The 26,793-nt window shown below is 44.2% G+C and overlaps 1 protein-coding gene and 1 long non-coding RNA gene across 2 annotated transcripts; one reads left to right on the forward strand and one right to left on the reverse strand.

Moving 5' to 3' along the window:
* The first annotated feature begins 1,191 nt into the window (after positions 1-1,191).
* On the forward strand, positions 1,192-21,231 carry RASAL3 (RAS protein activator like 3). Its single transcript, XM_056822326.1, has 18 exons — positions 1,192-1,228; positions 1,449-1,785; positions 11,173-11,291; positions 11,471-11,555; positions 11,762-11,823; positions 11,910-11,971; positions 12,657-12,792; positions 12,949-13,047; positions 13,763-14,275; positions 16,837-16,981; positions 17,164-17,308; positions 17,642-17,878; positions 18,371-18,572; positions 18,845-18,969; positions 19,292-19,664; positions 19,800-19,963; positions 20,216-20,291; positions 20,812-21,231. The coding sequence occupies exons 2-18, from the start codon at positions 1,452-1,454 to the stop codon at positions 20,938-20,940; spliced, it is 3,006 nt and encodes a 1,001-aa protein (XP_056678304.1). The 5' UTR covers positions 1,192-1,228; positions 1,449-1,451; the 3' UTR covers positions 20,941-21,231.
* LOC130458269 (uncharacterized) lies at positions 9,659-13,743 on the reverse strand. Its single transcript, XR_008917386.1, has 3 exons — positions 12,954-13,743; positions 11,457-11,560; positions 9,659-11,273 (listed from the first exon to the last, which is right to left on the reverse strand). It is a non-coding gene; the product is annotated as an uncharacterized LOC130458269 (long non-coding RNA).
* Positions 21,232-26,793: the final 5,562 nt, after the last annotated feature.

A 26,793-nucleotide genomic window follows, 5' to 3' on the forward strand; every position in this document is an offset into this window, starting at 1 on the left:
ATCTAGTTCCCTCTCTATATTGCACACTCTCTCTATCCACCTCCTGTACTCCTACCCCATTACCTTTTCTAATATTCTGCTTCCTGACCCTATCATTCTGCCTCCTCACTCTATTCCCATCCTCTGTTCTCTCAAGGTGTTCTGGAAAACTCATTGAACGTGGAATCAGGAGAGACTTGAGTTCAAATTCTATCTGTGGCATTTACCAGCAGACCCCCTAATTACCATAAGCTTCCATTTCCTTACCTATAAGATGGGCATAACACTCCTAGCATCCATTATACATTTGCTGTAAGGCTCAAAAGAAAATGTACATCAAACTTGATGTAAATCTTAAATCCTTCCATTCTTAATCCCTTCCCATTGCCCTCACCATCCTTTTCAGATTCAACAGAATTTTAGATGAGACATCTACTCCCCTTGTTTTATAGATGAATGTAAGCTTGACAGGGGGGATTGTTTCATTTTTGTCTTTGTATTTTTAGTGCCTGGCACAGTGCCTGCCTGAACAAAACAAGCTTTAAAACAATCAGACAAAAAATAAAAACATCTTACTTTCTCACTTAGTAGCAACTCTAAGACAAAAGGGCAAGGGCAAGGCCAATGGGGTTAAGTGACTTGCCCAGGGTCACACAGCAAGGATTTTTTTTTAAACCTTTATTTTTTTTGTCTTAGTAACAACTCTAAGCCAGAAGAGCAGTTAAGGGCTAGGCAAATGGGATTAAGTGACTTGCCCAGAGTCACACAGCTAGTAACTGAGGCCACATTTGAACCCAGGTCCACCTGACTCCAGGTATGTCATTCTATCCACTGAGCCACCTAGCTGCCCACCCCCAATAGGTTTTGAATAAGTACTTTCTTGTTGGGTTCATTGACTGATGAGAAAACCAGGGCTCAGAGAACTTAAGTGGCTTGTCCAAGGTCAAACATTTTATAAACAGCAGAGCCCAAACTTGAACTCAGGCCCAGTGATTCCAGTCTCTCCACTCCATCACTTGATTTTCCCTCTGCTATCAATTTTGCCTCAATATATCCCCCATGGTGTATTATCTTTCTAAGTGTTAGCCTCCATCCTAGCCCTGTTTTCTCCCCAGGCTCCCTAAAGAGCTCTGGGGCACAGGCTGAGGGGCAGGGGCGGGGCAAAGCAGGGGGTGTCACGTGGGGTCAGGGCTCACTGGCAAGGAAGCAGTCCTGGGTGACTGACACTGGGGCCCAGCAGGAAACAGAGGTAAGGACAAGGGGGCCTGATGGGGTTTCCCGCAAGGGGGCTTATAGCTGAATCTAGAACCATGAACCCTTTTCCTTTATTTGGGGAGCAGGGGGAACAGCAACAGAGATACAGGGTGGCTGAGGATTGACCCCACACACACACACACACCCAGATCTGATGGTCCCCTACCTCATCCCTGCAGTCTGACTCTTCTTTCCCTTATCTCCTTGTCCCACAGGAGATGGAGAAGCCTGCCCTGCCAGGCCCCCAGCCCAAGGTTGCTTCCCCACTGGGCTCCTACCGCTGGCGGCTGGGAGGAGACAAGCCAGCAGGGGCCTCCAGATGGGGCCGGCTTCAAGGATGGGGCCGGGCGCTGAGTAACCCCGAGACCCCAGAGCCACCAGCCTGCAGACCCACTCATCGGTCTCTCTTCCGCCGGGCTATCTCTGCCAAAGAGTCAGGAGGAGGCTGGAACTGGAAACTGTCCAAATATCTTCGCTCTGGGAGTCAGCAGCAGACACCTGACCATGTGCCTGGTTCTGAACAGGAGGCAGCACCAGAGTCAGAGGCATCAGGTAAGGATGACTTAGTTCACAACAGGCCTGGATGCCCAGGCACAGCCCATTCTGCTTTGCCCTAGAGGTGACTACCATGTCCAAGGATTTGGGACCCAAAGGGCCCCAGGTGACTCCTAGCTGCTTCTCCCCATCCACAAGGGACTTGCTTCAAGGTCCCAATAGAGGTTCGGAGAGCTCTCTGGGCTCAGAAATCTCCAAGTTTCTGTCTGGCTCCCAAAAAACAAGTGAAGATTTAGAGAATTATCTTCAGGGAATCTTATTCCCAGGCATCTTTCCCCTCACCCCAGGCCACAACCCCTGCCCCACTTAAGAACTTTCTCAAAGCACTGGCCATTCTAGGTTTTTACAAACCCAAGAAGCTAGTTGGGAAGCCGGATGCCTGGGTTCCCTCTTCTCTGAACAGGAGAGGGAAAAAGAGCCACCTCATCACCCTCTCTAATACACAGGAAGTTGTGGGGAGCGCTAGGAGAGGAAGCGGTTGAGACCGGATTTGCCCCTTCTCTACCTGTCTCTGGCAGTTTCAGGGGAAGGCAAAAGGTGAGAGGGTAAATGCCTCCAATCTGGACTCCTCTTGAGGGATGATGGGAAAAAAGCGAATACATCGGGATCTCTCCCTTTGGGCATAGTTGTGATAGTCACCAAATAAGACAAAATGGAGGCAGTGGATCCAGACACTTGGATTCAGCTTGTCCCATTCTAAGGGTACGTTGTCAAGAGGGGCCAAGAAACTGGGAAGAGATGGGATTCCTAAACCATCACTCACTTCTAGGAAAGTCTCTGGGTTGTCTAAAAGCTAGAGAGCAGGGCAATAAACTAATGAAAGAGTTGTGATTGGCTCAGTGCCATGATACCACTCCTAGGGCTCCCAAGGATAAATGCCTCAGAAGACATTTGGCTGGAGGTCTGTTTGAACCAGGCTGCCCACTCACTCATCTGAATGAGGTGGCTGTGCATCCTTCACCTACAACTCTGCATTAGGCTGAATCATCTTAGGAGGGCATTCCAGAAAGGAGGTCCTCAGTCCTTACTTGGGATGACAATCATTCATATGGAGGCAGAATGGAAAAGGAAACTTGATTTCTCCCTTTCTCTCACCTTCACAACCGCCAAGCTCTGCCAGTTCCATGTTCACAGGGTCTCTCCCACCTATTCCTTCTCTATTCCAATGGCTACTATCTTAGTTAATACCTCACCATCTCTTGCCTGGACTATTTATTACAGGTGCCTCCCAACTAGCTTTCCTATCTCCAGTAGGTCCCTTCTCCAATCATAAACCAGATTCTAATCCCTTCTGCCAGAAGCATCTTTCATAAGGCCCATTCATAGGGGAAAGCTGGAAAAGATGTCAAAGGTCATCTATCCCAGTGATGGTGAACCTTTAAGAGGTGGAATGCTGGGCTGCCCCCCCCCCCAGACCATGTGCCCTACCCCACACAGGGGAGGGAGAAAGAGCTCCCATTGGGCTGCTGAGCAGAGGGGCAGGTGATTGAAAAAAAATGTCATCAGGGGAGGTGGAGAGGGGAAAGGGAGCAGCTCAAACCGAGTCCCTCTGCCTTTCTAGTAATGAACTCTAGGGGAGTGGGGAGGGTAGTCATGTGCTCACAGAGAGTGCTCTGTGTGCCATCTTTGGCACCAATGCCATAGGTTTGCCATCACTGATCTAATCTCCTTATTTTATAGCTGAGAAAACAGGAGTCTCAAAGACAAAAGACTTACTTGTCACATAGCTAGTAAGTAGCAGGGTCTTATCTTTGGACTAGTAATGCAGTGTTCTAATTCTAACTTTGATCAAATCCTTCTATGCAGACACCTTTTATGGCTCTTTGTTACCTACAGGATATCGCCCATGATCTTATTTCCTATGTGTGAATTGAACACCATAGATGCTTAATTAAATGTTTTTTAAAACTTAATTTAGTCCTCACAACATCTGTGGGAGTTGGATTTGACCAATCCTCATTATTTCAGTTTTACTGATGGGTTGACAGTCTTACTCTCTCTTCCTTTGGTTTCTGTAACACAGCTCTTTCCTGGTTCTCCTCCTACTTATCTGACTCTTTCTCCTCTCTTGTGCTGAATCCTAATTCTTCTATCTGTCATTCAAGTTCTTTCACGATCTGGCTTCAGCCTTTCTAGTTTTATATCCCACTACTCCCTTTTGTGTCTAGCCAGCCTGGTTTCCTCATTGTTCTCAAACCAAAGATTCATTACTTCCTCAAAGCATGTGGTCATGTTGTTCTTCCTAAGTTAAACACCTCTCCCCACCCATCTCTCTCCTCTCCTCCATCCTCACCTCTCTTGCTCTCTCTTCTCCAAGACCTACCCCTTCTTCCAGACCTAATCTAAAACCACTTCCTCTATGAAAGTCTTCTCTAAAATGTTTCCATTTTTTTATAATCATGCAAAACAAATTCTTGCATTAACCATATCTTAAGAGAAAAGAAAAGAAAGGAAAAAAAGAGGATTCAATTTGCCCTCTAAATCCATCTGCTATCTGGAGGTGAAAAGCACAAATGCTTTGGAATTGTGATTGAAAACGCTAAAATTTTCACTCCCATCATCACTACTCTCATGCAGGTTCTGATTAACCTTGGACTCAATGATTGTAATAATCTTTTTACTGATTTCTTACCTCTAGTCTTACCTCTTTGCAATCAATCTGCCCTTCGCATCACTGCCAAATTATTCTCACTAAAGCCTAATTCTACCTTAGGATCACTCCACTGTTCAAAAACTTTTCATGTCTCTTCAATGGAACCGGCAGGTGCAAGGCTTTCAGGGGAGAGCTTTCAATCCTATCATCTGGAAAGTGAAGAAGTTAATCCCTTCCAGACCACTTTGGTTTCATCCAACTGGGCTAGTTCAGAGTATATATAACCTTCCCATTGGTCACTGCCTTCTTCAACCCTACTCCTTTCCACTATAAACTGGAGATTTTGCACAGGGCTCTTTGATTCAAAACAGTTTATTATGACTACAGAAAAATGGTGAAGGGGAAGCTCCTGTGGCTTTAGCTGAGGCATAATGGCTGGCCTAGATCAACATGGATCTCTTCCCATTCTATTTTAGGAAGCTTAAGCCTATAGGTTATTCTTGAAAAATTTTTATCACTAGATCCTTTCTCATCCACATAGCTTTTAGTCTGTCAATAAATAAACATTTATTAAGCACTTTCATTGTTCCAGGAATTGTGCTAAGTGCTGGGGATACAAAGGAAAGCAAATGGTAGTCTGTGCTCTCAAGGAATTCACAGTCAAATGAGGAAGACAGCATACAAAAAAAACTATTTATAAACAAGGTATATGGGGAAAATGGTAAATAATCAGGAGTAGGAAGACAAAAGGATAATGAAGATAGAAGGTGGGGTTTTGCAACTCTTAGTTAGGAAATACTTAACATTAGGCCAGAAATGACGATCTTCAACCTGTTTAAATCCTATGTATTAAATTTAGCCACTCATGCCCCACTTTGACTCTATATAGAATTAAAGATATACATGACTTAAAGGCGATTAGTATCAATCTTATTATTTAGAAATAATTGTCTTTAAAGTACTATTTAAAATAGTAAGTTGTCCCCCATCATTACTGCTGCTGCCACTCTCTCAGATTTATCATAGTCCCCCTGTCTCTCCAGATTCTCCCTTCAACTATCACAGAATGATGTCTGTTCTGCTCTGAAAGAAATCCCATTCTGCAACTTGAACCTATGATAGTACAGTTTCTTGCTGGGCTGAGAAGACTTCAAACCCAAGAGTTCCCATTGATGGTTCCCAGATTATTTCTTCTACATGCTGGGGAATTAGTCTGACCTATCTGGCGTAGCCTGTTCCACTCCTTTGATTTAGAATTTTTCAGCCCCATTCAAAGACAGCGTTAGTACACTTGGTATCTGAAATTATGCCACTTAGCATCCAATTCCACATCACCACTTAACAGAATGAGAGTGATTAAACCAGTGTCCCAGGTAAAGGCATGACACAATACATGTATACATCACAAGAGTACATGCACATTTATATAAGACAATATAATGGCTTGCACTCTTAAAACAATGATATCATTAGTAGTCTGACAAAATAAGAAAATCTGCAACCCAGTAAAACTACATACTTATTGCTAATACCAATACTAAGCTATTAACAAACAAAGGGAACTACTGTCCGTACAGAATCTTAACACAAAAGCAAAGAAATGGAGAGTTTAGGATTTCGACATGTCTGAAATGGACAGAAAAGATGGAAAGTAGGGAGAGAGTCATATCAGCACTGTTTGAATTCTTTGGGAAGAACAGCTTCATCACCTCTCAGCAGGATTCTTTCAATCAGCTCTAGACCCTCACTGCCAGTCCCCCATTCAAGCTGTCCTTCATCCTTGCTGCTGCTGCTCTTAATTCCTTCACAGACTCCTGTCTGTCTCTCCCCATTCCCTTCTGTCTGTTAGAGACCTTCCAAAGCTCCTGCTGGGGAAGAAATTCTACCCTTCAGCTCAAACCCATGAAAGTTCAATCTCTTCCTGGATTTAGGAAGATTATAAATTCCAGGGATCTTCACCAAAAAAAAAAAAAACAACAACTAGTTCCTCTGCAGGATACTTAGTTTGACCTGGCTAAATCTCCTGTTACACCTCTAGGATAAATAATAACAAAATAATGGTGACAACAAATTTATTAGCCTGAATTTTTAGGCCCTCCAATAATGTAGCATTATAGATATATTTTATATTACTCCCTGCAACACAACTTTTCCCACCAACCAGACTAGCTCTTCTCTGATCTCATCTTTCCCTCTTGCACCTTTATGCATTCTTAACTTGAATGAATTTCCTTTCTTCTGATACCTATTAAAGTTCCCTCATCCTTCAAGTCCCATCTCGGTTGCCACCCATTCCCTGAGTCCAAATCCCCTAGCTAGAAATGATCTCTGGTTTCCTTGAATATTGCCTAGGTAGAAGACTTTACCTTTATCTCATTCTATCTTGTGCCAGAAGCTATCTGTGTACATGATCTTAACCTTCCTATAGTGAGGGGCTGTATATTACCAGTACCTAGCAGAATGGGTGCTTTGCACACAGTAAGACCTTGCTAAACAATGCTGAACGGTAAAATTATCAGGTCAGATCAAGTAAGCAAGGCCAACTAGCATTCGATAAAGTGCCTATCGGGTGCCAGGCACTGGGTTAAGCTCTATGGATACAAAAAAAGATTCAAAGTCAGTCCGTGTCCTCAAGAAGTTCAGAGACTAGGAAGAGAGACACCATGTAAACAATGAAGTAGAAACAAGATATATACAGGATAAAATAGAGATAATCTCAAAAAGAAGGGCACTAAAATTAAGGAAAACTGGGAGAGTTTTCATGTTGAAGGTGGGACTCAGTGGAGAAAGAAGCCAGGGAAGCCAGGAGGCAAAGATGAAGAAAGAGGCCATTCCAGACATAGGGGACAGTCAGTACAAAGGAATAGGTAGGTGGGAGATGGAATGTTATGTTTGAGCAATAGCAAAGAGTATGTCATTTGATCCTAGTATATATGGAGAAAAATAAGATGAAAAGCAATAAGAATAGAGGCAGCTGAGTAGCACAGTGGATAGAGAACTGGTCCTGGAGTTGGGAGAAACTGAGTTCAAAACTGATCACAGACAATTCTTAGCTGTGTTACCCTGGGCAAGTTACTTAACCCCCATTGCCTAGCCCTTGCTGCTCTTCTGTCTTAGAATTGATACTAAGACAGAAGGTAAGGGGTTTAATAAGAAAGAAAGAAATGCAATAGGGTAAACGTAAAGTCACTTGGGTTCAAAACAATCACAAGTACAAGATGGAGGAAATATGATTAGGCAACAGTTGATCTGAAAAAGATTTCATAGTGATAGTGGTCTTCAAGCTAAATATGGGTCATCGTGGTGATAAAGCAACCAAAAAGCCTGATATGATTTTAAGTTTCATTATGAAAGATACAACTAGAACAGCTAGGTCGAACAGTGGAGAGAAAGCCAACCTGGAGTTGGGAGAAGCAGGGCCCCAAACTGATCTCAGAAACTTCCTAGCTGTGTCATCCTGGACAAGTCACTTAACTTCCTTTGCCTAGCCCTTGCTGCTCTTCTGTATTAGAACTGATTCTAGCACAGAAAGTCAGAATTTAAATGAGGGGGGTGGGGGAGAGGGAGAGAGAGAGAACAGAAGGGAGGAAGGGAGAGGGGGGGGAAGAGAAAAAGGGAGAGAGAGATGTAGATTCCAAGGATATGACTTACTATATACTCTGTCCTGGTCTGATCACACCTCTTCAGCTATAGAAAGAGCATTTGATAAGACAGAGATGATCCAGTTGGGCAGTAGCCAGAATGGCAAATAGACTTGATTCCATGACATATGAGCTCTGGCTGAAGTAATTGGGGACATCTAACCCATAGAAGAGAATGCTCAGTGGAAACACAGCATCTGGAGGGCTGTTATACTAAAGAGAAATAAGATTTGTTTTCTTTGGCTTAAGAGGGTAAAACCAGGAACAATGGATAGAGATTAGAAAGAGACAAACTAAAGCTTGATGTCTGGAAAATTTTTCCTGACAATTAGAGCTGCCCATAAATGGAATCGGCCTCTTGGGTTAGGTAGTAGGTTCCTTGTCTCTCAAAGTCTTCAAGCAAAAGCTGAATGACCATTTATTGGGTATGTAGTAGTGAGAATTCATTTGGTGGAGGTTGGGGGGGGTGGGGAGGAACGAGGTTAGACTAGATGGTTATTGAGATTTTCTCCAGATCTGCTATTCTTTCTAGTAATTGAGTTGGGTTTTCAATGCATAGAAGCAAGCTCAGGAAAAGAGCAAGAAGAACCTACTTGATTAGAGCTGAGTAGTCACATGAATAGTCACTCAGTCTATGATCTGAGCAATAAATAATACAGTTGGAAAAGTATGAGGATGGGGGGTCGGATGGTGGAAAACCCTGAATGACAGGCTAAGCAGTTTGGATCTCATGCTATGGGCAAGGGAGACCTGAGCCCCACAAAGGTAAGGGAACACAAGCATTTATTAAGCTCTTATTGCTTGTCAGGTAGCTTGGGGTTACTGGGAGCAGCTAGATGGCGCTAGATAGAGCACTGTGGGCTTGGAATCAGGAAGGTTCATTTTATTGAGTTCAAATCTGACCTCAGACACTTACTAAACTGACCCTGGGCAAATCACTTCATCCTGTTTACTTAGTTCCTCATCTATAAAATGAGCTGGAGAAGGAAATGGCAGACCTCTCCAGTATCTTTGCCCAAGAAAACCCCCTCAAAAAAAGGGTGGAATTCTACTGAAAAAAAAAAACGACAACATTCCAATTCTTCAAAGACTTGCAAAAAAGGAAGCTAGACTCTGCCCCAGAGGAGTTACATTATAATAGGGGAAGACAATATAAAAACAGGAGCTGAATAACTGGGGATGGGGGACCAGAAAATGAAATCTGGACTATAACCTAAAGGGGAAGGTTGGCCTGTTTGAGCCCTTCCCCCAAATGAAGGTCCTCCCCAACAGGAGAAGAGACAGCAGGAGAGGATATTCCAGTGTGAGAAGGCTACAGTGGGGGATGGGTGGGAGGGGAAAGTGACTTGCTCTGGGTACTATAGTCAGTTATCGGAAGATACTGGGCAAGAATCCAAGACCTCTGACTCCTAGTCCAAAGCTTGTTTCCAACATGCCTCTGTTCTCGGAGGACAGGGACTGTGGCTTCTTGTATCTTTTGAGCAAGTCAGGTTACCTCTCTGAGACTCTGATTCTTTACCTGTAAAATGAAAATTCTACTTACCTCATAATGTTGTAAGGAAAGCACTTGACAAATCTTTTCTTAAAGTTTAAATTAAATTAAATTTTATTTTATTTTTTAAAATATTTTTCCATGGTTACATGATTCATGTTCTCTCCTCCTCTTCCTTTCCCTCTCCCAAAGCTAACAAGCAATTCCACTGGGTTATACAAGTATTTCTCTAATTAGAAGGGATTTAAAACACTTTTTCATATGATTATTTATAGTTTTGATTTCTTCATCTGAAAACTGCCTATTCATATCCCTTGACCATTTGTCAATTGGGGAATGGCTTGATTTCTTGTAAATTTGACATAGTTCCTTATACATTGGAAAAATTAGACCTTTGTCGGAGTTTTTTGTTATAAAGATTTTTTCCCAATTTGTTGCTTCCCTTCTAATTTTGGTTGCAATTGTTTTGTTTGTACAAAACTTTTTAAATTTAATATAATCAAAATTATTCATTTTATATCTTGTAATGTTCTATATCTCTTGCTTGGTCTTAAATTCTTCCCTTCCCCAGAGATCTGACAGGCATATTATTCTACGTTCACCTATCTTACTTATAATATCATTCTTTATATTAAATCATATACCTATTTTGAATTTATCTTGGTATAGGGTGTGAGATATTAATCTAAATCTAATTTTTGCCATACTGTTTTCTAATTTTCCCAGAAGTTTTTGTCAAATAGTGAGTTTATTGAACACTAGATTGCTGAGGTCATTTACTCCAGTCTATTCCATTGATCCACCCTTCTGTCTCTTAGCCAGTACCATATTGTTTTGATGATTGCTGCTTTACAGTACAGTTTTAAGATCTGGTACTGCTAGGCCACCATCCTTCACATTTTTTTCATTAGTTCCCTTGATATTCTTATCTTTTGCTCTTCCAGATGAACTTTGCTATTATTTTTTCTAATTCTGTAAAAAAGGTTTTGTTCATTTGATAGGTATAGCACTGAATAAGTAAAGTAATTTAGATAGGATTGTCATTTTTATTATATTAGTTCTTCCTACCCATGAACAATTAATGTTTTTCTACTTGTTTAGATCTAGTTTTAATTCTGTGAAAAATGTTTTATAGTTGTGTTCATATAATTCCTGTGTTTGTTTTGACACATAGATTCCCAAATATTGATAAATCTTAAATCATTCTATAAATGTAGGTCTCCAATCCCTATACCTCTCCTTGGTAGCACCAACATCCTTACTCCCTCCCACCTAGAAATGATAATCACTCCTAGGTTCTTAGAGAGGGAGAAAGATGGGGCCAGAGCAAGGAAGAGACCACTTAGCAATTGGCTAGTGCCCAGCAGTTTGTAGGGGATAGTCTTTTTCTAGAATGGTTTGCCTTGGATGACTTCAGAGTTCCGTTCCAATTCTGAGTCTGTGATTCGGTGAGCTGGTTGAGCTGATAGCACTAGAAGGACTCGAATTTAAGAATATTTTGAAAGACCAAAAAAGGGGATTTTCAGGCCTTCCCAGCGTTCTGTAGAAGATACAATGCAATAGCATGTGTAAGATACTTTGCCAAACTTGAAAGCACTATGTAAATGCTCCCTATTGTCATTGTCATCATTGATGTCACCTGCATACTCTCTGCTCAGATTTCCCACCTGTGACTCAGCGCATTCCTGAGGCTCCCACTGCAGATGCTCCAGTCTGGGACATCAGTGGCTTCACCCTCCTGGATGGGAAACTGCTGCTTCTGGGGAGAGAGGAGGAGGTAAGGTGGTGGGGAGGAGGGCAGGAGAAGGATGAAGAGGGAGAAGGGAAGGAAAGCTGGAAGAAGGCTTGGGTTCAGAATTAAGAATGGATGGGTGATGAGGAAACCGGAAGGACATGGAAAGGGAAGCTGAACAGAATGTGAAAGGAATAAGAGTCTCTCTACCTATCTGTAAATAGGCTTCAGGAAGAAATCTTGCCAGGGCTGGGAGCGTGGGCTCTGAAGGCAGTGTGCAACTGATAGCCGCAGGAGCCAGAGAACCAGGTGAGCTGTGTTGGGAGAGAAGACTGACTAAGATAGGAGTCTGGATTCAATCATGAGGGGATGGGATGGGATGGGAAAAGGAAGCTGGAGTGGACCTGAGGGGGGGGAGGGGACACATATATCCCAGACTAAGGGATCCTAGTAGAAGAGACTGCTGGGACCCTGGATGTCTACTCCCAGCCCCCCAACTCTACTTCCCTTTACAGAGCAGAGTCCAAGAAGAGGTGAGTCCGAGGCCACCAGTGCCAACCAGGGCTACAACGTGAGGGTGAGACTCAGATGCAAGGATGGGTAGCTGGAGACCCTGGGGGGACTATGCAGTCCCACCCCTGACCTCTTCCCTTTAATCTCCAGGGTTTGCTGTGGAAGAGGCTCAAGGAGAAGAAGAAGGGGAAAGCTGGAAGCCCTGGGGCTGGGTAAGGACCACATGGAGCAATAGAAAGCAAAGAACCCTAGGCTTGATATCACTAGAGCTGCCTTTAAGGCTTAACCTTTAGAACTGTAGCTCTGGGGAAGGATTGTCACTTGTTTAAGCCTCAGTTTCCTCATCTGTGAAACGGGAAAAATAATGTTGCACAACCCACCTCGCATGGTTAACCCACAGAAATATAAGATATGACTGATAAAGGCAAATGAGGAAGGAACCACTCACAGAGAGCATACTGAGCATGTGTCCTCACCATCTGAGACCATTGGGGTTTTACAAGGTAAGACAGTATAGTCGGCTACCTACCACAACTTGAACCCAACACACATATACAAAAATATTCCAAGATTCTCTTTTGTACCCTCAGGCACAGGAATTTCTGCTCTAAACTCAGAGCCAAAACTAGAAACTTTACATATGTGAGCCTCAACATCCCCACCTGTAAATGGGGATAATGAAAGCACCAATCACTCGGGGTTATTGTGAAGATCAGATAAGATAATGGATATGAAGTACTACATAAATGTAAGGTGCAACAATAATAAGTATAATTATTGTTATAAATCTGGTAGGTTCCCTCAATGTGAGGCAGCTTTGCTGAGGATAACTAGAGTGACCCAGGTTGGGTATTGAAATATCACTCCCTTTAATCTCAGATCCCACTCTTCTACCAGGTCCTCTAGTGCCCGGGGGTCCCAAGAGTCCCTGGTCAGTGAAGGACCCATCAAAGAGCTGGACCTGAGCAATGAACGAAATGTGCAAGTGTGGCCCCTGCATCCCAGTCTCCTTGGGGAGCCCTACTGCTTCCAGGTATGAGAGGAGAGGGGGCCAGATGGGCATGTCCTCCCTGACTCAGTTGGTACCCATGGATTATCTTCCCTTTAAGTCTTGTATGCCCACCTTTGGTATCTTTACTTCCCCTGATTTCCAATTCCCTTCTAAAAGGGCTCCCTTTTCTCCTTTCAGGTTACCTGGCCCAGTGGAAGTCGCTGCTTCTCCTGTGGCTCAGCAGTCGAGAGAGATCGTTGGATCGAGGATCTGCGCCAGAGCCTACAGCCCCATCAGGTTGGCATTCGGGACCCTAACCTAGCCTTAGCTCTGACTTAAATAGCCAACCCAAGTCCCAAATTCAGGGCAGGCCCAAAAAGACAGGCTGACTGAGAAAAAACCTCTGGTAACTGCTGAGATTTGAAATCAGAATTACAAAAGGCTTGAAAGGACCAAAAGACAAAAGGGCAGTTCTGGGAAGATCCTTGGAGCACACAATGCCAGAGCTGGGAGGAGCTTTGGAACAGGAAATGTCAGAACTGGAAGGAGACTTAAAACAGAATGTCAAAGTTGGGAAGGCCCTTAGAATACAAGGGTGTTAGAGCTGAGAGCAAGGAATGTCAGAGCTGAAAGGGCCTTTAGCAGAATTGGAAAGGACCTGTAAGATCCTCTAATGTTATAGACAAATTGTCCAATAAATGAGTTGTATGCCAGGCCTTTGGTGAGCACCAAGAATAACACTGGATTGTAGGATAGCCTTTTAAAATATATACTGAGGTATTGTCTAACTTCTACTTGAATATGTCCAGTAATGGGGAACTCATCATCTATGGAAGCAGTTCATACCATCATTGATGACCAATTCTCATTGTAAAAAGTTTTTCATGAAATTTGCCTTCATGAAATTGTTCTCTGCCTCTTTTCATCGTTGGTCCTAGATCTTTATTCCAAGTTGAAGCAGAACAAGACTATTCCCTTTCCCCCAAAATAGTCCTCTATTTTCTCTCTCCAGGAAAGCCAAGAAAGGAAAGAGACATGGCTGAGTGTATGGATCCATGAAGCCAAGGAACTCCCACAGGGTAGCTCTCAAGGCCTTCGAGTGGAGCTGTGGCTAGATGGGGCCTTGTTGGCCCGTACAGCTGCTAGACCTGGACCTCACTTTTGGGCAGAGCGCTTCCACTTTGAGGCACTGCCCCCAGCCCACCATCTTTCTCTGCGATTGTGCCAGGGGGACCGGAACTTGGGCAATGTATCACTGGCACTAACTGAGCTCGGACAGATGGGAGGGGGCCTTGAGCGATGGTTCCCTCTGGAAGGTGGACCTCCTGGAGCAGCCTTGAGGGCACGAGTTCGGGCACGCTGTCTGAGGATACTACCCACTGAGCGCTACAAGGAATTGGCTGAGTTCCTCACCTTTCACTACCCAGAGCTGTGCCATGTCCTGGAGCCCCAACTGCCTGCCCAGGCCAAAGAAGAGTTGGCAGCCACCATGGTTCGTGTGCTGCATGGCACAGGAAAAGCACAGGTAGGAGAGAGGGCACTGTCTGGGGAGAGGATTGGTCCAGAGGAGTTGACCCTACCCATCTATCTGGCAGCTTCCTATTTTAACTGCTTGCTAACTAGATGTTGAACTCAGTTGCTTCCATGCTACAAGCCTAAAAGTGATGTCAGTACCTCTAAATTCAAGCACTCAAACAAAGTTCTATTACCCACTCAGGTCAGTTCTGTCCCACTTCCTCTCTTCTTTCCCCTTCTCCAAATAGTCAATCCAAGCCTCCAAAGGGCAATAATATATATATATATATATATATATATATATATATATATATATATATATATATTGCTACAGAAAAAACATGAAATTTTGACAAAGTAGGCAAACAAAACAATGTATGGCAGACTGGATTAATTTGGCTTCAATGTTATGTTCAGCTGTGGAGTAGTGGCTAGAGCACCTCACCTGAAGTCAGGATAGTCTGAATACAAATCCTGCCTCAGATACATGCTAGCTGTGTGACCCTTAACAAATTATTTAACCTCCCCAAGCCTCAGTGTCTCCAACTGTAAAACCATGACAGTCACACATTTTAATTCAGTTTTTTAATGCTGGTCATAGAGGATTAGAGCTGGAAGGCACTTTATCCTTTCTACAATACTGAGAACCTCTCCTCCTACTTCACTGCATCAGAGTTCCCTCATCTCTACATCTCACAGACTCTTGATATAGCCCCCATTATTCCAGTCTTTGTTTGAAAGATGGTCCTTCTTGCCAACACCATCTTCTCTACATGTGTCTTTAATCTTATCCCTTCCAGTCTTCTCTAGCAAATTACTCCATAATCATCTTCTCTTCCTTATCTGCAAACTGTTCCCATCTACAAATTCTTTCCCTACTGCCTATTAACATATCCAAGGCTCTTCCATTCTTAAAAATCCCTCTTTTGATTCTATCCATCCCTCAAACTACCATACTATCACTCTTTTTCCTTCCTCAGAAAAATTCCTAGGAAAAAGCCCTCTCCACTCATTACCTCTTTTTTGTTTGTTTCTTTTTTTGTTCTCTCCTCTCACTCTCTTCTCAGTCCTTTGCATTCTGGTTTCTAATTTCATCCCTCAACAGAAACTGCTCTCTCTGAAGTTACCAGTGATCTCTTACTTGGCAAATCTGATGGCCTTTTTTCAATTCTCATCTTCCTTGACATTTTTGAATCATTTCACACTGTTGTCTGCCCTCTCCTCCTAGATTGCTTTCTCCCCTCCGGATTTTTTGTGAAATTGTTCTCTCTTTGGTTCTCTCGATTCCTGTCTGACTATTCCTTGTCAGGATCATTTGCTGGATCATCTATCTTCCACCCCTTTACTGTAAGTGTACCCTCAGGTTCTGTCCTAAACCCTCATCTAATCTTTCTGGGGGACCTTATCAACTTTCATAGGTTTAATTATCACCTCTCTGCTCAAGATTAGCAGATCTATATATCCAGTCCTAGACTTTCTCCTGTCTTTCAGACCTATAGGATATAATGCCTGTTAGATGTTCAAACTGGATATCTTACAGGCCTCTCAAGTACAACATGTCTAGAACACAACCCCATTAATATTTCCCTTTCTCCAAAACTTTCTATTACTACCAAGGGCACCACTAACTTTCAAGGCACTCAGTTTCAAAATCTCAAAGTCTTCCTTAATCCCCACTTACCCCATATATCCAATCAGTTACCAGACCTTGTTAGTCCTCTCTCCATCTTTCTCAACTTTCAATGCTTTTCTTCAGTCTCATTGAAACCACATTAGTTAAGATCTCAATCATTTTACACCCAGCCTGCTGCTGTATTTTCCTAAATGTCCTGCTTCAAGTCTCTCCCCTCTATGATCTACATACCACAAGACTAGCCAACATAATTTTCCTCAAGCACATATCTGACCATGTCACTCTCTTATTCAATAAACCTAAATGCTCGCTACTACTGTTAGAATCAAATATGAACTTTCTATTTGTCATTTAAAGATTTTTGCAGGGGGCTTAGGTAGCATAGTGGATAGAGCTCCAGGCCTCAAGTCAAAAGGACCTAAATTCAAATCTTACCTCAGACCCTTCCTAGGTGTGTGACACTGGGAAAGTCACTTAACTCTAAGAAAAAGAGATCAAGCATTTATTGGGTATCTGCTGTGCTCAAGAGGCTAGGTTCTGAAGATACAAAGAAAAAAATGACATTTCCTGTCCTGAAGGAGCTTACATTCTAAGAGACAAGTAAATACAAAATAAATACAGGATAATTTGGGGGGAGAGGAACTTAGCAGTTGGGAGAATCAGGAAAGGCCTTATATTTCAGTGAGGAAAACTGGGGATTCTATAAGATGGAGGTTGGAAGGGAATACTTTCCAGGCATGGGTGATATGGGAAATGGAATGTCATGGAGTTCACAATCATTGTGCATGTAGGGAAGGGTTGTAGGGATGAGAGGTCTCTCTAAGCTTTCTTAGGATGGCCTGATGAGGCCCAATGTATTGAAGGTGTAACCACCGTGCTGGGGGATAGGGATGCCCCTATCTGTGTTCTGAGGTCATAGTCCCCATTCCTGGCTGCAGGCACTAGTGACGGACCTGGGCCTGGAAGAGCTGGCCCACTGTGGAGGGAGAGAAGCATTGCTGTTCCGGGAAAACACACTGGCCACAAAAGCCATTGATGAGTACATGAAGCTGGTGGGCCAGAGCTACCTGCAGGAGACACTGGGTAAGAGGTTGGGAGAGCAGGGGCTGGGGAGCAGCTTCCAGGGGCCAACGAAGAGGAAGAAGGAACCTAGGAGGACCAGATGGGTAGAGACAGAAGTAGGGAAGGAAGAGTTGGGCAAGAAGAAAGGGCTAGTGATGAGTATGAACCCTGCCTGCCCACCCCACTCTACATCTGTGCCCCAGGAGGAGCTGTGGGACGTCTCTGTGCCTCTGAAGATGGCTGTGAAGTAGACCCTAGCAAGTGCCCTGAGCCAGCCCTGGCCGAGCACCAGATCACCCTGAGGCAAAGCTGTGAGGATGTCTTCCTGAGCATCACCCGATCCTCTGAGTGAGTCCAGCCCCTAACATCCTGCCCCTAACAAGGTGTCCCAGGGAGAAGCGATAGTCTGGCTTCTTCCCTTGGCTCCTCATTCTTATAGAATCCATGACTTAAGGGTGTAATCTGGGTATTCGCTCAACCAGAGTCATCCAGTAACCCTGATCTCTGACATCTGATCACTTTGGTCCCTAGGTCTCTTCCAGGTCTCCCTAGCTCCTACATGGTTCTTTCTCCTAGTCTTCCCTCTTCCAATTCAGTGCCCATCCTTCTAGACCCAAAATCTCCTTATCAATACAATACAAACCTAACCTTCTGACCTGCTGTCCCTGTTGATCCCCATAGCTGGTTCCCGGCTGAATTGAGTGCTGTGTTCTCTAGCTGGTGGGCAGCATGCCAGGAGCGGAGGGTTGAGCCCCTGGGGGAGAGGTTGGTTTGTGCCTCACTCTTCCTGAGATTTCTGTGTCCAGCCATCATGTCCCCCAGCCTCTTTGGCCTTGCCCATGAGTACCCAAGCCCTGGCCTGGCTCGAACCCTCACTCTCGTCGCCAAGGTCATTCAGAACCTTGCCAACAGAGCTCCGTAAGTCATTAAATTTTTATTAGGCAATTGCTATGTGTTAGGCATTGTGATAGGTTCAAGGGGTATGATGAAAGGCCAAGAAAAAAAGTTCCTGTACTAATGGAGGAGTTAGCATATAAATATAGGTACATGCAAGATACATACAGAGTGGATAAAGATAATTGGAGAGGGGAAGGTGCTAGCAGCTGGGAGTGGGGGTGGGATGGGGGGGGGCTGCTGAAAAGGGTGGGATTTGAGGTGAGTCCTAAAGGAAGCAAGAAAACCAAGAAATAAAGAGGAGAAGGGAGGGGTCCATGGGGGACCCCAGTGCAAAGGTACAAAGATGGACCAAGAAGAAATGTCATGTTTAGGAAGCTGCAAGGAGCCCAGGAAAGCTTGAGCACTGATCTGGGGAAGAAAAACAAGATGGGAGTTGGGGCAAGGTACAAGCAGGGAAGACTCTCAGGCTTTCCCTCTAACTCCTTTTGGGGGACTGTCTCTGCCTACCTTCAGGTTTGGCGAGAAGGAAGGTTACATGAGCTTCATGAATGATTTCTTGGAGCAACACAGCTCAGCCATGCAGCGCTTCCTGGTTCAAGTGGCCTCTGGAGATGGAGACAGGGCCCCTAGGGGCTACCAGGGAAGTGGAGACCTTGCCAGAGGTCTGGCCATCCTGCACATTCAGCTCCGCACTATCTTCTCTGACCTGGACCAGGTACCTACACCTTACCTCTGGTACTCCTGACTGATCACTCAATCCCATTCTTTCCCTCCATCTCATGGTCTCTAGGGTCTCTAGTCCATGAATTAACCCAGTCCATCCTACAATCCTATGCCCCAAACTCAGACTCTTGAGACTAGAGCTCAGAGTCCAGTCTAGAGCTCAGGGCTCATTATCCCAGAACCTGAAGGACTTTCCTAAAAGAACAAGAGACCAGTGGTGGGGAATCCAGCCAGACTCCCCCCTAATAGTGATCTCTCTGGTAGCCAACACAGGAAAGCCTGGAGCCATTGCCTACCATACTTCAAGCCATTGAGGAAGGCCGACCCGTGCCTGTATCTGTTAGTATGCAGCCCTGCGCCACCAACATCAGGGCCCAGGTCCATGCCAGGTAACCGAGCATGAGTACAGGAATCATGGGAGGTCAGCTGGTTGGGTTTCTGAATGGAATATGGATCAAGATCAGGGTCAAGATCAAGAACTAGGAGTAGGGCAAGAAACTGGGTCTAGGGTCAGGGTTTGGGTTGTGATTAGAATCAGAAATAGAATCAAGATTTGGATTGGCATCAGGGTGATAGTAAGGACTGAATTAGGGGATGGATTTAGGAACAAGGGTCAAGATTGAATTCAGGTTGGAATCATAGGTGAGGATTAGGGGTCTGGTTGCCATTTGGACCAAAAGTCAAAAAGTGTTCTTTTGGGACACATTATAGCTTCTCAGACAAGCCAGGTTTCCTGGCCCCCAGGGACCTCTCCAAGCACACTCCTCTCATCTCCAAGAGTCAGTCCCTCAGAAGTATACAGGGCCGAGGCCGAGGAGAGGAACAGCCTGTCAAGAGACCACATCGCCGTATCCAGCGTACCCAGAGTGTCCCTGCCTCCCGGACGGCCAATTCGCACACCTCTGGGCCCTTGTCCCAGGCCAAGCCCAAGGACTCCCTTCGGAGAGGCTCCCAACCTCAGGGTGGCTCTAGACTTGGAGTCTCTGCTTCACTGCCCAGAAAGTCCTCTGTACCCTGGCAGCGCTTCCTGGAAAAACCACATGAAATGGACCATAGCATTTGCAGCCACCGACTCCCTGGAAAGGTAATAACCCAGCTTGTGACCTACAAACAGCAGAAAGGATAAAGTTGGTGCTATCAGGGGACTCTGGAGGTAAGACCCCTCCTACTCCACTCTCTGGGCTCTCTTCCCACCAAACATTCCTCTCCTCTCTGCCAGGGACAGCTGGCAGAGCTTCGGCAGGAGATAGTCTCCCTAAGGGAACAGCAGAGAGTGTTAGCTGGCCAGTTGAAGACCCTAGCCAATAAGACCCAAGCCCTTGGGGAACAACAGAAGAAGCTACTTGGCCAACTGGAAGAGATCCAAGGCCAGTTCAAGACCAGGTGAGCATCTTTCCTTGTTCTATGCCTTCCCACATCTGCCCAATATTTGCCCTTCCCTATTCCCAACCTAGCCCCTGGAGACTGTACAGTGTTTCCTTCTGTCTAGTCTTCCCACTTGACAACCTTGGGTAGGCTTTCTCCCTGTCCTACTTGCCCAACCTTGGCTTTCTCCCTGTCCTACTTGCCCAACTACTAACTCTTCCTGGAGTTTGGGGAAGTTTGAGGATCTAAAAGAACTATCTCTTGGGACAGGGCTCAGAAGCTGGATCCTGGGCATAGTCCAGGCCTCCAGAGTAAGAGCAGCGAGAATACCAGGATGGAGAGTTTGGTAAGACTTCTATTCTATTCTGCAAATATTTATTAGGGGTCTACAGTGTACCAGACTTCAGAAGACTGGGGAAGGGAAAGTAGGGAGTGGGAGATGGGAATGGACAAGAAGATGCTTCAGCCCTCTAGGATTTCACAATCTAACTGGAGACATGATAGAAATTATAAATTAGTATAATACAAGGCAGGATGTGATCAGGGTAGAGGAAAGGCAGTTTAGAGGAGCCCCGGACTGGATCTGGGTTCAAATACTGTCTCTACATTTACCAGCTAGGCAACCTTGGACAAATAACTCTGCTCCTCTGGGCCTCAATTTCTCATCTGAAAAAGGTCTCTTCCTGTTCTGGCACTCAGAGATTCTCTAAGAGGTCTATACAAAGTGCTTTAAGAAAATATGAAGGGGGAAAGAAATGGAAAAGGGGGCTAGCCTTTGGGGAACCAGACAGCTGATATTGAGCCTTATGCTCCTGCTGCCACCTTTTTTCTTCTCTTCTTGCCCCTTCCTATCTTTTTGCCCCCAGGAGAACCGCCTGGCTGACTTAGAGAGAGCACACACTCAGCTGGTGCACTGGATGCAGGATCAGCAGAAGGCCCCTAAGATGCAGCTTCAACTCTTGAAGATGCCCTGCACCAATGGAGATGCTACTTGACTACATCCATAGCCAGTCTGGGTTTCTATGTGGGCACTGACATGGACAGAGGCAGCTTGCAAAGCATGGGAACCATGGTGCAGACCTGGGCTGCCAGAATTTCCCTTCTCTGTCTATCCAACTTTCCCCCCTCAATCCCCCTTGGGTTTTGCCCACTTCTATCCCTGTCCTCTTAACCTCGAGGAAAGAAGGAGGGACAGGACTGGACACAAACAACTCTGACTGATTACAAAGTCCCTAGCACAGAACTTTAAATCATAATTTATGGATTGAAATAAAGGTCCTTTCTGAGCTGCATGAAGCATAATGTTGCTAGGGCTCAGGTAGGTTAGGATCTCCTCCCTTTGCTGGGGGCCACCTTTGCTACTTATTTTTCCTTTGTCTGGTCCAGGAGAACATTGGAAACTTGGGGCCCAACCAATCAAAAGAGCTCTCAAACTAAGTATGGTGGAAGGTATGTTGGGTTTAGAATGAGAAGAACCAGGCTCCAATCTTGACTCTGCTACTTGCTAGCTATGTAACATTGGAGTAATTCCATTAACTTCTTTGGGCCTCAGTTTCCTCACTGGTAAAATGAAGGGTTTGAATGAGATGGCTTCTAAGGTCCCTTCCAACTCTTGTTCTATGATCCTATAAATGGGCTATATATAAAAGGAGGCATTGGGTGCCCCACATAAGAGGCCTTTATTCAAAGGTTGGATGGCCACTTCTCTGGTATGCCATAGCAGGGATGCTTGTTCAGGGACAGGTTGAACTGATTTTAAGTTTCTGGAGATCTAATTTTTTCCTAATTTAGTTGGTCCAGATAGGATAACAACTCAATGCAGCCTCTCCTGACCTCTGGAAGGGGCCATTGTTAAGAAATTTCTTAGTTCTCTACCTCCTACCTCTATCAACCCAATTTAATTAATTCCAACAAGCACTTATCAAATTTATGGAGCATTTGGGGTATGAAAGTCCCTGGGAGCTGGGCTGTGATACAGAGACAAAAATGAGACAGTTCAATCTCAAACAGCTTAAGTATAAGCATGATTTGAAGAAGGAGAATTTACTAACCAGGGGAAATAGGAAAGGCTCCCTACTGTAGGTGGTGACCCATCAGTTGACCCTTGAAGGAAGTTAAGGCTTCTGAGATGTTAGAAATGAAGAAGCCCTAGATAGAGATGAAGGGACAGATGAGAGTTCTTTGGTACGATCCCCCAATCCACACTCATGTCACATTCTTCTGAACCCTCATAGTGATACCAGATTGTTCCACATTTACATGGCACTTGAAAGTTATAAAGCTTTCTTCTCAACAACCCTCTGAGGAAAGTAGTTCTCATTTTACAAATGGAGACATTGGGGCCAGATGGGTCAATTGATGTGCCTAAGGTCACAAAGAGGAAACTAGATCACTGAGCACTCGAATCTCTAGTGGGAGTCCTATGACCTTTCTCCTGGGACATCTTTCCACACCTCCCATGTCACTTTTCACATTCTGCTTTATATTACATATTATTAATATAGATATAATAATATTCATAGAATCATAATTAACAATCTACTATACTATAATTAATATGATTAATAATACTGTTGTTTGTTCATTATTGATATTATATCATAGTCACTCATATTCATGTTTTATCTTGGCCACAAGTCTGTTAGCTGCTTGAGGACATGGTCTGTGTCATATTAATCTGTCCCTTCATTAATGCCAGGGCAGGGTTTTGTACCCTAGATTGCTAGGCCTGAGATGAAGGGGTAAATGGGGGTAATGACTAGGGCTGCTGAGAGCCCTTCCCTTGCCTCTCCTGCATCTACAGGAATTTATAAAGAGAGAGGAAGGGGGAGATAGGTTCCTATTCCCTTCTCTTCTCCCTGAGTTGTCCAGGAAGGCAAAAATCAGATGAGAACCAATGAATTCTGAGTCTGAGAAAAATAGTCAGGATGGGAAAGTTTTGGCCTTAGGGGAGGTTACCTGGGTACCACAATATGACACTAAGGAAAGCACATTTATCTTGGAGACAGAGGAAGTCTGGGTGGCTAGGTCACTTGTATAGCCCTGAGTAAGATTTTAGCCTCTTGGAACCTCAGTTCCTTCATCAGGAAAATGGGGAGAAGGCTATTACTTCAAGGAAAGGGTTTTTCTTTCATGAACTGGGAGGGGAGGTCCCGATTGGCCTCTGTGATAGACTGATTTATTCTCATTTGGGGCGGGTAATGGGCACCCTATCTGAATCAGTTGAATTTCCTTGTTTTCTCTAAATTATCAATGAGTCAAAAATCAATCAACAAGCATATAGTAAATGATTACTCTGTGCTGATCACTGTCCTAAGCACTAGGGATGCAAAGGATAGCAAAAACAGTCCCTTGAGGAATTTATAGCTTAATGGGAGAGATAATATGCAAATAAATTGGTATAAATTAGACACATATAAAATGGAGACAGTAACATTAGAGGAGAGATTCTAGCAGTGTGGGAGACAGGGGAAAGCCCAGAAGGTGGTGGAGGAGCTGAGTTTTGAAGGAAGCCAGAGAATCTAAAGGTAAGGAGAGAGTGAAGGGGAACAGCCAGTGCAGAGGCAAGGAGATGGGAGATACAAGGAACAACAGGGAGACCAGTGTAGCTGGACCACAGAACATGTGGATGTGTGTAAAATATAAGACTGGAAAGGTAGGAAAGGATATAGTTGTGAAGACCTTTAAATGCCAAAGGATTTCTATTTGATCCTAGACTTAAACTTGGAACTTACTGAGCATAGGGGGAATGGACAGTCAGATCTATGCTCTGGGAAACTGTAAATCTTGAAAATTTCTCAGACTTGTGAATGTTAAAATTTTCCCCATCGAGGAATTCTTAATTAGAACAAATTCCCTACTGGGAACATTCCCCCTTTTGACTGTGAGAACTCGCCAGGATCAGAAATGGGAGGACCTCTACTCCACCTGTACTTAAGACTGCTTTAGGGGAGAAAACTCCTTGCTAAACAATGAAAGTACTTGGACCCATGCTTATAATAAGGCAAGGAGTTCTTTGAGCCATGCCTGTTTTTTAGAATTGATACAATGGGATGCTAGGTACCTAAAAGGGCTGGGCAAATTTTCTCTTAATGAGATTAGTTGACTCAGCTGTGTTTTCTCTGGTTCAGACTTGCTGAGGGGATTAGTCAACACAGCAGCATTTTCTCTGGTTCAGACTTACTGAGATTAGTCGACTTAGTAGGAATTCAGATGGGCAATCCTTTGGAAAACGTCAACAGTGATTGGTAGATGTAAGGACTTGGGGGAGGTGACATAGGAGAAAAACCCCTATATAAGAAAAAACAGAATCTCTTGAGAAGAGAATCCTTTTGGAGGATCTCTGATGAGGATCACTTGGGAAGAATCTCTTGAGAGAGGCTCTGGAGAAGGGAAGCTCTTGGAGGACAATCTCTAAGGAGGTCTTGCTGGAGCTCCTCTGAGGGGACTCTGTCCCTCTGGAGGCTCTGGAGAGAGGCCCTTTGGAACAGTCTCTGGCTGGAAGGCTCTTTGAGGAGGACTCTGGCTGGAACTCTCTCTGGTGAAGTCAGCTGAGATGGAGCTGGCCTGCTGTCACTAGAATTCTTGCTTAGACAGACCTTGTGGTGAGTGATAAAAGACTGACTGACTGATCTCTCTCTCTTAAGACTCAGGTCTAGGCCATGTTGGCTTAAGGTCCTTCATACTTATTTCCTTTTTCTCTCTTTCCTTTAATTACTTATTGTATTATTAATTAAAATTCTCTATAAAACCCAGTTGACTTGGGCATATTCATAATTTGGGAACATATTCCCTGGCAACCACCTTATATTTGATTTAAAAACCAAGACACTGTAGTGAAACATATTTTTAGCGGTCAAATTTACTCACCCTCTCATATCTATCATAATTTATATCTTCCACAATTTTAACTCACTACAGTTTACACATTAACAATTTTAATTATTACAGTTTATGGCCTTCAAATACAGTTTAAGGCTCTCAATCATTTTAAATGTTACAAAACTCACTGAGCTATATAAGCTCAGTGAGGGTAGAGAGGGTAAGAGACTGGAGGCCAAGATATTAAAATAGTTCAACAAGAGATGACAGAAACCTAAATTAGGGTAGAAGCTCTAGGAGTCAAGAAAAAGGGTATATGGTAGCACAGTAAATAGAGCATGGGGCCTGGACTCAGGGAGTTCAAACCTGGCTTCAGATCCTTACTATGTGTGTGTCCCTGGGCAAGTTGTTTGACCTCTGTCTTCCTCAATTTCCTCATCTGTAAAATGGGAATATTAAAAGCACCTACCTCTCAGGGTTGTTTGAGACAGTATTGGTAAAGTGCTTTGCAAACCTTAAAGTGTTATATAAAAGTTATTATTGTTATTATGTAAAAGATATCATGGTAGGATTAACCAAAGCCTGATAATTGCTTGTACATGGCAGATAAGGGAGGGAAAAAGAGTCAAGGATATGTCAAGGCTGTGAATTCACCTTGGTGAATAGAAGGATGGTGCTGCCTATGATAGAATGGGGAAATTTGGAGGAAGGATAGGTTTGGGAGAAAGATTATGAGTTCTATTTTAGAACTGTTGAGTTAGCAATACCTGTGGGACATGATACAGAATTGAAATTCTAGTCAGAGATGGAGGCTTGAATGTATAGATTTGGGAATCTTAGAGGACTCAAGGAAAAATCTCAGGGGACAAATTAACTAGGGAAAAGATAATGATCTGGAAAAGGAGACTGAGAAGGAACAATCATACTGAAAGATAACAAACCTCTTAGAATCCTTCGCTTCCTTAAAGACTCAGCACTCAAGCATTATCAGGAAGAAGGTTTCTCGAGACTCATTTTCTATCTGCTTTATATACATCCTGTATGTCGCTATGCATATGTGTGTTGTCTTTCCAAGTAGAAAGTGAGCTCATTGTGGGTAAGGACTATTTTTCTTTCTGCTTGTATTTGTGTCTTCATTGCGTAGCATAGTGTCCAAAGAATAATATATGCTTATTGATTAACTATATAAGGATGATCAAAAGGTTCAAGTTTCAGAGAGGCCAAGTAAAAGGCCTGAGAAAAGGCAATTGGATTTAGCAATTAACAGATCATTGCTAACGTTGGAGATTGCTAACTTATGCTTAGCAGAGTGCATGGCAGAGAGGAAGCATGGAATATAGATGCTTGTGGACTTTGATTGAATTGGATGACACTTAAGGTCTCTTCCTATCCCTAACTTTAAATCTGGGAACCTCTGCTCCTCCTGGCCTTCCTACATGGTCTCCCCACACTGTGTCAGATATGATTCTGAGCTAGACAGAGTGTAGCAGCAGTACCTCCTTGGCTGGGAGGGAGCACGTTGCTTTTCTGTTGTCATGTGCCACTGATGATTTCCTATATTAGAGGAAGGGGAAGTAAACTGAGGCAAAGAAAGATGGAGGCCTCTTCTGACTCTCCCCATACCCCAGGTCTACTGTCATTGTAACAGGAGCCATATTTCTGGCTGTGGGGAAAACTGAGGAGAGGGGCCAGGAGAGGCAGGTGCCCCTCTTTAGACCACAGCAGAAGACCTCAGCTTCAGGGAGGAGGGTGTCCAGGAGGCTGAGGGTTTGGTCTGGATGTGTAGCTCGAAGACTTGGCTTTGAATCCAGGTTTGGCCACTTACTTGCTGCATGACCTTGGGTTAGTCACTTCCCCTCCTCTGGGTTGCACTTTTCTCCTCTGTAAAATGAGAGGTCTGGGTGGATGATCTCTTAAGGTTCTAGGCAGAGCCAGAAGCACTCCTAAAGCACTGCGGCCCCTTTAAGGCAGAAGATTACCTAGCCACTCCGAACATGGCGTCGAGCTACCCGCCACACCCCTTCCCT

The sequence above is a fragment of the Monodelphis domestica genome, chromosome 3 (assembly GCF_027887165.1).
Source record: "Monodelphis domestica isolate mMonDom1 chromosome 3, mMonDom1.pri, whole genome shotgun sequence".
NCBI classification, from domain to species: domain Eukaryota; kingdom Metazoa; phylum Chordata; class Mammalia; order Didelphimorphia; family Didelphidae; genus Monodelphis; species Monodelphis domestica.

Bases quoted from the DNA above. Each gene is read 5' to 3' on its own strand.
- RASAL3 (XM_056822326.1), top strand. From the start codon at position 1,452: ATGGAGAAGCCTGCCCTGCCAGGCCCCCAGCCCAAGGTTGCTTCCCCA. The intron at 11,972-12,656 runs GTAAGGACCACA...CTCTTCTACCAG, and splicing joins GCTGGAAGCCCTGGGGCTGG to GTCCTCTAGTGCCCGGGGGT. The intron at 20,292-20,811 runs GTAAGACTTCTA...TTTTGCCCCCAG, and splicing joins ATACCAGGATGGAGAGTTTG to GAGAACCGCCTGGCTGACTT.